At 37.8% G+C, this 10,848-nt stretch overlaps 1 protein-coding gene across 7 annotated transcripts in view; it reads left to right on the top strand.

Moving 5' to 3' along the window:
• The first annotated feature begins 48 nt into the window (after positions 1-48).
• Positions 49-10,848, top strand: part of RPS6KB1 (ribosomal protein S6 kinase B1) — a 92,299-nt gene continuing 81,499 nt past the window's right edge. For 3 of the 7 annotated variants that reach the window (XR_013444611.1, XR_013444612.1, XM_036109408.2), the window contains exons 1-4: positions 49-278; positions 8,248-8,297; positions 9,313-9,433; positions 10,669-10,737. Coding sequence is in view for 4 of the 7 variants with exons in the window: in XM_036109408.2 (XP_035965301.2) it covers positions 138-278; positions 8,248-8,297; positions 9,313-9,433; positions 10,669-10,737 (381 nt within the window). In the remaining 3 variants the exon portion in view is untranslated. Of the gene's footprint in view, positions 279-766; positions 886-8,247; positions 8,298-9,312; positions 9,434-10,668; positions 10,738-10,848 lie in introns of those variants that run through there. The other 4 variants (XM_078064267.1, XM_036109414.2, XM_078064258.1 and 1 more) reach the window with 4 other exon arrangements.

Raw genomic sequence — 10,848 nt, 5'->3', positions numbered from 1 at the left:
TTGGCTTCACAGACCCTTGTACGCATGCTCTAGCGCTGAACTTGAGGAGCCAGTCTAGGGCCTAGGCGCAGACGCACTGAGCCTAAGCAGCCGGTGATGGCGGCAGCAGCGGCGGTGGCTGCGGCGGGTCCGGGCCCATGAGGCGACGACGGAGGCGGGACGGCTTTTACCCAGCGCCGGACTTCCGAGACAGGGAAGCTGAGGACATGGCAGGAGTGTTTGACATAGACCTGGACCAGCCAGAGGACGCGGGCTCTGAGGATGAGCTGGAGGAGGGGGTGAGGCCCGGGGTCCCGGGGGGCCCGAGGTGACAGGGCCGGGGCGGCGGCGCGGGCCCTGGAAGCCCGGCGCGTTGGAGAGCGCGGAGACCCGGGGGGGCGCGAGTAGTCTCCAGGAGGAGCTAGGCGCCGCGCGGTCCGAGGCAGGGGAGCGGGCGGGGCGGACCTGGCCCTAGGTGTGAGGCCGCTTCGGGGCTCGCAGGTGCAGGTCGCGCCGGTAGCCCCAGATCAGCGCAGCCCGGAGCAGTCTATTTGCGGAGGGGACGAGAAAGGGCGCGTGGTCGATTCCTCGAGCTGTTGAACTTGAGTGTGGCGGGGCGCGAGTGGTGTAAGCGCATGTTGGGGGGAGGGGGACTGCGCTTTCTGGGTGTCCCTTAAGTGCAGGTGAAGTGCTGAAGGGTTTCCCTTCGAGTGTAGGATTTCAAGTATTAAATCTTCAGACCTCCCACAACCACCTCTCTTCTCGGCCTGTCGCTTCTCTCCTAGGAAGCGCTCAGCTGTTAGAAGTGACAGCTGAAAACTTCTGTCGGGAGTAGCGCTGCCGCTGCTGTTACAGCCACCAGGAGTTTTATTTCGGGAGCAAGGGGGCTCTGCTGCATCTTCCAGGGTTTGTTTGTTTGCTTTTTTTTTTTTTTTAACCCCCCCCCCTTCCGTGTGACTTTTTTTTTTTTAAACATTTATAACGACACACGGCATTTGTAACTTTTCCCCTAGTTGAAGATGTCTACATTTTTTCAAAACACTTTGTGTAATTTGGGGGTGGAAAAAAACCAGCGTTGACAGCTGTGATTTGGCTTGCCAAAAATAAATTGCTTGAACTGAGACTTGTGAATGGTGGTGCGAGGGCTTTCCTTGCTGTAATTTAGGGTACTAAATTTAGAATTGTTTTTTCCTAATACATAGTTTGGTTTTACCTTTGATGTCTTAATAGTTTGTTATTCTTTATGGAATATCATTCTTTTTTCAAGATAAATTTATTGAAAAATCACAAATTGCACTTGAAGTTCAAAAATACTGTTGTCATACTATATCACTGATTCTGGGCAAATGATCATCCGTGATAACCTCATGATAATTTAGATTTTAAATCCCACTGTCTAGGTGAGTACATGAGTTAAGGACTGGTGTCAGATGTTTGCTCTATGTAAGGGGCTTCCCTTTTCCTCACCTGATTTTCCTCTTCTGGAAAGTAAGTTGTGCCCCGCTTGTTGCCAAAAGATCTAGATGCTATAAATAAAGAGCTTTGAACATTGTAAGAAACTAAGTGGGCTGAAATAATATTGTTCTTTTCATAATCAAATAAGTCTAATAAAAATCACACAGTTTGTAAGGTGGGTATTGAGATGTGTACTTTTTAGTGTGTTTGCCTACGGAATTCCAGTTAGCCTCTTAATCGAATACCTGATACACTACATACAATTTGAAACGAATATGGAACTACTTTCACTATGTATTGCATACTTTCATTAATTATATTGGCTCCATATGGCAGTGGCTTTGAAGCAGGGCAGGGGAGAAAATTGGATAATTCAGGAGACGTTAAAGCAATTGGAAGTAAAACACTGTATTAAGATTTCTGTTATGAATTGGGACTCCTTGAGATGTATTTTGGCCTACTCCTGTACGTTCATTTTGCTGGGTACAAGCAAAGGTACAAAAACCTTTTTGAGAGAGTGTGGAAGAGGAGGCCAGAGAGATTGGTAGAAATATGAAAGAGAAAGAAATATGACCACTCTCCTGGGGAGGGGAACTTTGGAGAAAAAGCAGAGGTAAAGAGGATTTTGAGGAAGAGCCTTCAGCAAAATTTATCTTACTTAGCAATGCTTTTGGAGTTGAAAATATTTCTTTTGAGTGTGTTATTCTAAGAGGTTCCTCAAGGTGGACAAGCGAAAAGAGTTGAGGATGGGATTGGGTTGGCCACCTGAGGAAATTCAGTGACACCCAGGTTTCTCTAAAACAAAATTTAAAAATTTTGAAAAACAAAGGAGGTTTAGATTCTTGAAAATCTGGCTATTTGTGAATATGCAACATTTAGTACACAAACTTTTAAAAACATTGGTGCATATCCGAGTAGCCCCACTTCTTCATCGTATAGTAAGGAAACGGAGGCATAAACCAGAGAGGTGATTGCCCAAGACCACATAGATAACTAGTTAACTAGTAGTGTCTTCTGACTCCAGCCTGCAGGCTTCATTGCATAGCTTCTTCATTGCATTTACTAGTCTTGTTCATACTGTACCTCTGTGGTGGGTCAGAAGTTGATTCAGATCCCTCCAGGCATTGTCACTGACTGTGTGATTTAGAATAAATTGCTTATTCTGACACTTTTTTCTTCTCTGTCAAATGAGGATTATGTGAGATTAAGTATATAAAATACTTAAGATATTCTTGCATATTAAGCAGTTAGCTAGTTCATGGAAATACAACTTGTCAGTGTTACTCATTGCCAAGGAACCAAACATTCACGTTTACCCTCATCTATGCCTAGAGACTTAATAAATGCAGTTATACCAGAGGTGCTGCATTTTTGAAACTGTAGGATTTTTAAAATTATTGGTCCTATTCAGAGATACATGCCTTTTTAGATATGTTACACTGACTAAATTGGTATTAGGAAATATATGTATTTATACATCATAATTAATTCTTCAGTGAGTAAAGGATGAGGACAGTAAATGAATGCATTTATGGATAAAGCTGAATGTTACCTAAGAAAAGACCCTGATTGAATACCTCAAAGGACTATATTAAAAAGCAGCGGGTAAGAGCATTTTTTGGGAGGGGGCTGGATGGTTAGGTTTGGGTCTTTTTTGTTCGTTTTTCATTGGTGATGGTATAATTTGGGGAGAGTGAGTTGAAACTAAGGGAAAGTTTTCCTCTAGAGATTTTCACTAGATTATGAAGATGTTGGAAACCTCTGTTTTCTGTGGAGACACAAAGTTAAAAGAGTAATAGAAAAGTCTAATCCTTAATTTTTACTTTACTAATTCAAAATTTGAAGTAGTCACAGAAGCTTAGTGCATGAGTTTCAGATTGGGATATCAGATTTTTATTGAGCAAAAAGTTTAAAATTTTTTAGTGCTTTGAAAAACGAAGTGCTATAGCTAATAATGTTCACTGTTATGAAAATTATAGAAAAACATCAATGCTTATCCTGCATTATAATAGGCACTATAAAGCACTTTTAAATAGTTCAAGATTTTGAGCAAGGTTTACTCCTTTTCTCCCAATTCATTGAATTACTGAATCTTATTTTATAAGGAAATGTCTGTGAGCAAACAGCCAGGCAAGTGGATAAACAGTATAATGAATATCTGGATTGAGGATATTTCACCCGTTCTGTAACAATTTATTTACATGTTTATGAAATGTTCCCTCTTTGATTGGGATTTTAGGCATATTAACTTGAATTTATATACAATTTTAATTTAAAACTTTGGAAATAGTTTGGTGGGCTGGTTTGAAACATATCTTGAATAGTACCTTAGATGAGCAGGATTCACTTTGTCAATCATAGTAGCACGTGAAAAAGAGTATTGGATGGGTCATAAAGCTTAAAGCAGAAGAAAAAAAATCTAAAAAGTTTCCTCTGAAGGAGAGTTGTCTATGTATTATATAATGTTAGCCTGATGCTTCTGGTGTGAGACTTTTCTAAAGGTAACATGGGGTAGCAGAAAAGCATTGTGCCTCAAATGCTTCTGCTCCAGAAGGTAACGGTAGGAAGTTATGAACACAGATGCAGGTGCTAATACAGGCCTGGCTGGCTCCGGAAATGAAACATAGCCACAGGGCATATCTTTCTAGGTGGCTTCAAAGTCATGGTTTAGTGTTAACTACCCTGTGGTCTTTAATTTAAAATTAAGTAAAACTAACATTAAAGTAAAAACAATTATATATTTCCAGTTTTACCACATTTGAGAGAAGTTAGTCTTTTGTCTTTAAAGTGAAACCATCATACGTGATTATGTGAAGCACCAGAGACCAAAAAAACCGTTAACCATAACTACCCCTACCCCCCAAAAGAAACTGTATCAAGTTGAAACTGCAAGAATTTTTTTCCCCTTGATACTGCTTCATCCATTTGGCTCAGTCTAACATTGAAACATATATCCCTAGTATTAGACTTCATCCTGACTTGTTCACACTATGAACAAATTTTGGCTGAAAATTTGTAGTTTGGGGGGCATTTAAGTGTCCCTTGTTTAAGAATACTATCAGTTTTCTGGGTGCCTAGTGGCTCTGTTGGTTAAGCTTCTGCCTTCGGCTCTGGTCATGATCCCAGAGTCCTGGGGACTCGAGCCCCACGCTTCTCCCTCTCCCTCTCCCTGCTGCTCCCCCTGCTTGTGCTCTCTCTCTCACTGTCAAATAAATAAATAAAATCTTAAAAAAAAAAAAAATACTATCAGTTTTCTTTGTGTAGCTTGAATGTGCAGTGGTACCTTTGAAGGAAGATGTGTTCACCTAAATATTTTTTTAATTATTCTAAAATGTTCAATAAAAACTTAGCATTTTAAAAAAGTATTTAAATTCCAGTTAGTCAACCTGTAATATTAGTTTTAGGTGTACAATTTAGTGATTCAACACTTAAAAAAACATCATTTTTGAAAGCCCAATTAAGTGATATCCTTTTGTATAAATTGAAAGACTCATAACCAGACTATATTCAAGAATACTCATTTTAAAACTATATTTTATAATATTAATAACTGAATTTCTACTGCCAAGTTATTTTTTTTAGTATATGTGCTGCCGAAGCGAGCACCTAAGTTATTTTTTTTAACAATTACGTGACTTTTAGTATATTTATAGAGTTGTACAACCATCACTGCAATTTAGTTTTAGAACATTTCTATCACCCTTAAAAGAAACTGGGCCCATTTATAGTCACTCCTTATTGCCACCTCAATCCATAGGTAACCAGTGGTCTACTTTCCATCTCTATAAATTTGCCTTTTCTGGACATTCCATATAAACCAAATCATTCAGTATGTGGACTTTTGTGTCTGGCTTCTTTCACTTAACAGGACGTTTTTGAAGATCATCTGTGTCATAGTATGTACATAAAGCCAAATTGTATTCCATTGTATGTATCAACCACAATTTATCAGTTCACCAGTTGATGTTCATTGGAGTTCCCATTTTTCGACTGTTGTGAATAATGCTGCTAAGAACATTTGTGCCCAAGTCTTTATGGGACATATATTTTTATTTTTCTTGGGTAGATACCTAGGAGTAGATTTGCTGGGTCATATGTTAAGTCTATGTTTAATTTTTGAAGATACTGCCAAACCGTTAAAGAGGTTGCACCATTTTACATTCCTGACAGTAGTGTACCAGTGTTCTAATTTTCTCTACTTCTAATTTTTTTTTTTAAAGATTTTATTTGTTTATTTGACAGAGAGAGACACAGCAAGAGAGGGAACACAAGCGGGGGGAGTGGGAGAGGGAGAAGCAGGCTTCCTGCTGAGCAGGGAGCCCGATGCGGGACGCGGGGCTCAGGCTCAATCTCAGGACCCTGAGATCATGACCTGAGCCGAAGGCAGACACCCAATGACTGAGCCACCCAGGCACCCCTAATTTCTCTACTTCTTGCCCAACTTTTCTTTTTAATTATAGCCACCCTAGTGGATATGAAGGGATATCTCAATGTGATTTTGATTTGCATTTCATTTCTGTAATGGCTGATGATGTTGAACATCTTTTCAGGTGCTTATTAACCATTTGTGTATCTTGTTTGGAGAAATACCTATTCAGATTCTAACACACTTTTTAAAAAATTGGGTTATTTTAAAATTTTGAGTTGTAGAAGTTCTTTCTTTATAAATTCTTCTGTGGGGTTTCTTTTCACTTTCTTTATTTCTTTTTTTTTTTTTTTTAAAGATTTCATTTATTTATTTGACAGAGAGAGACACAGCGAGAGAGGGAACACAAGCGGGGGAGTGGGAGAGGGAGAAGCAGGCTTCCCGCTGAGCGGGGAGCCCGATGCGGGGCTCGATCCCAGGACCCTGGGATCATGACCTGAGCCGAAGGCAGATGCTTAACGACTGAGCCACCCAGGCGCCCTCTTTTCACTTTCTTAATAATGTCTTTTGAAGGGCAAAAGTTTTAAATTTTGAATAAGTCCAGTTTATTGGGTTTTTTTTTTCCTTGAATCGTTTGTTCTTTTGGTGATGTGTCTTTTTCAAAGATTTTATTTATTTGATAGAGAGAGTGATCGAGAGAGAGAGGGAGAGAGTGCACGAGTGGGGGCAGGGACAGAGGGAGAAGTAGACTCCCTGCTGAGCAGGGAGCCTGACATGGGGCTGGATCCCAGGACCCTGGAATCATGACCTGAGCTGATGGCAGACACTTCACTGACTGAGCCATTCAGGCGCCTGTTGGTGATGTGTCTTAAGAAATCATTGCCTATCCCAAGATGAATATTTACTCCGTCCTAGGTTTCTTTTAGGAGTTTTCTAGTTTTAGCTCTTACATTTAGGCCCTGATCAGTTTTTTTTCAAGATTGATTTATTTATTTGAGAGACAGCGAGAAAGAGAATGTGTACACGCAGTGGGAAGGGGCAGAGGGAAAGGGAGAGAGAATCCCAAGCAGACTCTGTGCTAAGCATGGAGCCTGATGCAGGGCTCAGTCCCATGACCCTGAGATCACTACCAGAGCCAAAACCAAGAATTCGACGTCCAACCAACTGTGCTAGCCAGGCACCCCAGGCCTGTGATGAATTTTAAGTTAATTTTTTAGTGTGGTGCAATACGGTGTGAAGTAGGGGACCAAAGTAATTTTTTTGCATGTGTATATCCAAATGTCCTAGCACCATTTATTGAAAGACTGTCTCTTTCCCATTGAATTTTCTTGGCATCTTTGTCAAAAATTAGTTGACCATAAATATAAGGGTTTATTTCTGGACTCTTAATTCTATTTCATTGAACTATATGTCTGTCCTTATCCCAGTACCTCATTGTCTTCGTTGCTGTTGCTTTGTAGTAAATACACTTTAAAATCAGGAAATGTCAGTTTTCCAACTTTGTTCTCCTTTTTTCAAAAATTGTTCTAGCTATTTTGGGTCCCTTGCATTTCTGTATGAATTTTATGGTCAGCTTGTCAATTTCTGTAAGAAAGGAACCTGGGATTTTGATAGGATTGAGTTGAATCTATAGACCAGTTTGGTTAGTAGAACCATCTTAAACAATATTAAGTTGTCAGATCCATGAACGTGGAATGTCTTTTGATTTATTTAGATCTTTAATTTTTTTCAGCAATGTTTTATAGTTATCAAATGTATAAGTCTTACACTTTTGTTAAATTTTTTCTAATTGATGCTATTTTATTATTGATACTATTGCAAACAGAGTTATTTTAATTTCATTTTTGAGTTGTTCATTGTTAGTGTACAGAAAGTTAATTAAATTTTGCATCCATTTATACTATGGTCAGAATAAAAATGTTTGGCCAGCGTAACTCTTGACAATTTGAGGGTGCTGCTTAATTATTTTGCTTTGATCAGCCACATTATACACTACAGTATCTTGGACTGGTTGTGGTTACTGTAGGCTTAGTTAGGTTGTAGTTACATGTTATGTTAGTCTTGTGTATCAGAATCATATTCAGAACAGTACTTTTTGTAAATCATTTGATTTAGTAATTCATACTTAGAATCTGGTGCCTTTAGTTTCATAATACACAAAATATATCTTTTGAATAAATGTAATTTTTAAAGGAGCTATCACCTAGTTTGTTTGTAGATCATTGATCAGTAGCATCTGTAGCTTGTCATAGAAAATTAAAAGTGAAATCCCTGTGGTATCGTGTACCTTATTTTGTTCATCACCACATTTGCTGGTTATTAAAGTATGGAGAATTTTTAAGCTGGTTTATTTCATTCATTTCTCCTTTAGTAGTAGGGTGAAGCATTAAGTATTTTGATTCTATGTTTATGAGATTATTTATGTTTAAAACTTTAACATTTTTCAGGGTCAGTTAAATGAAAGCATGGACCATGGGGGAGTTGGACCATATGAACTGTAAGTGTATATGAAAAGATTTCATTGTGCTGTCTTTCTTACAAGTAGGTTTTATCAGTTCCAGTTTGTAGCCATCATGTGATTCCAATAACCTGTTCTTAATTATCTAGTCATATATGTACACTTAGTTTATTGAGTTTAGCACCATATAGTAATATATCCAGGGTTTTGAGATCATACATAGATTTTGAGAGAAAGATGTTCATTCTGACTTATAGTATACTGAATATGAGTCTGAGTGGGTAAGGAATTTTCATTAGGTTAATAGAGAGTCAACTTTTCTTACTTAAAAATAAAATTTTTAGAAATGCCTTCCAAAGTCAAATGCTTTTTGTTTTGCTTGTAATACATCATTCATACAGATATGTGCAATCTCAAGTCATTTTAGGCAAACTCTATTAAATGAGAATGGTGATTAATCTGCTCTGTACCCCAACCTTAAGTAAAAACCATGGGTTGGGGTAGACCAAGATAACTCATATAAAAAGCATTGAAGGGACAAATTGCCACTTAAATGCCACTTTTGGAGTCTTTAAATCAAGCTAATGGTAGATATGGAAAGGTGCATGGATACATTTTATTAGCAAGAATTTTTGTAGCATAAATTCTTGAACTAATTGGGTACTTCTACAAAGTTCCCAGATTTTCTGAAGTTGCCAAATGAAGTTGGATAATACCTAGTCTCATAGACATTTTGAATGAACTAAATATGAATAGCTAGAAGACTTTTTTGCCTTTGTCAACTTAATAAACTTGTTCTAATTTATCTTAGTTTGGGGGTGCTTGATGTTTAAAAAAAAATAATAGCATATTCTGTAAACAAGCAGATAAGCAATTATCAAGCCATCCTAATCTTGACCTACCTTGCCATTGAATCATTAGTTTACTGAGAGCACAGATAGTAAATTTGTTGTTATATACCTTTTCCTTTTTACTTATTTGGATTACAATTATAGTAAACTGAAGATAATTTAACTTTTTGAGAATTTACTTTTGGTTTTACTTTTCTCCTCAGTGGCATGGAACATTGTGAGAAATTTGAAATTTCGGAAACTAGTGTGAACAGAGGGCCAGAAAAAATCAGACCAGAATGTTTTGAGCTACTTCGGGTACTTGGAAAAGGGGGCTACGGAAAGGTAGGAAGTATTTTTGAAATAAGAGCTGTTGTCTGTCTTGGGTAGGTTAATTTTTAGATCCTGGTTTAGCAGTCCTCTTCAATCTTTGTTTACTAGCTATCAGCAAAGGATATGATCACTTAACCTGGTATTATTTGAGGGATGTACAGAAGTTCTCTTCCTACCAACATACACATAAAAGACTGACACATAATAGGCACTCAGTCAGTATTTGTTGAATAAATAAATAGGCAACTGTGCCAGGCAAAGTCTATTATTAGAGGAATCTTTCCTTCTTTTGGTTAAATGGAATCCTCTATAGGTATCCTCTTAAAAAACAAACCACTCCTTACTTTTAGGAGGCATGGCCATTAAATTGTTACTATTACTGAGATCTAAATCTGAATTGGTTTTCTTTGACTTGCAGTATTTGGAGCATTAGAGTTAGGGAAGCTGAAAAATATAAGAAGGGAGAAGAAAAATGAAGAGAACTTCTTAGCTTCATATTTTGCCCAAGTCTTTCTAATTTGTGACCTCACCTTTGTGATTCTGCCCAAGAAAATTTATACCTAGCTATTGTTTATCAAAACATAGAATTTGGATAACATTTTAGTAGTTAGGATTAAGTTTAAGAACTATTTATGGTACTGTGTAGTGTTAATTTTTTCATAGCGTGACATTTGTAGGTTCTTCTCAGGCTTAAGGACACATTCTGATGTGTTCTAATCATCTCGAATGTGGAACACATGCACTTTGAGTCGCACATTATTTTAGCTATTGCATGATGTTTTATATAGTTAGCCTTTTTAAGGAATAGGTAAACAGTAATTCCTGTCAACTATTATTAAAGTTTTATGTGAAGCAAGAACAGTGGCATTCCTGGAAGAAACTTAAAAATATTTTATAATTTTTACTTTTGGTATTCTGCTTCTGGAAACCCTGATTATAGCTTTTTCCAAGAAAACTTGGATTTTGTGTATGAAGTTATATAGAGTGCTCATTATTGGATGGTCACTGACCAACTTTGCCACCAGATGTCAGCAGACCAAATAGGACAGTCCCATGTTTAACAGATTTTATTACTAAATTTTTAATATAGTCTGCTCTTTGAGGTCATCATTTTTGCACAGTCTTTGTGTTACTAGTTTTTATAAGAATATAAACTATGTATCATCTGTTTTCTATAAATAGGAATTAAGGGAGTGTGACTAGCATAGTTTAGCTTTTAATAACAAACACTTTTATTTTTTATCCAGGTTTTTCAAGTACGAAAAGTAACAGGAGCAAATACTGGGAAAATATTTGCCATGAAGGTGCTTAAAAAGGTGATTCCTTCCCTCCTCTTTGTTCCTTTCCCCCTTTTTTTTTTTTTTTTTTTTTAGAGTAGGCTCCACGCCCAACATAGGGGGTGAACTCCACGACCCTGAGGTCAAGAA

Source organism: Halichoerus grypus, chromosome 2, assembly GCF_964656455.1.
Source record: "Halichoerus grypus chromosome 2, mHalGry1.hap1.1, whole genome shotgun sequence".
NCBI classification, from domain to species: Eukaryota; Metazoa; Chordata; class Mammalia; order Carnivora; family Phocidae; genus Halichoerus; species Halichoerus grypus.
The sequence above is the reverse complement of the archived record's forward strand: the minus strand, read 5'-3'. Positions and strand labels throughout refer to the sequence as shown.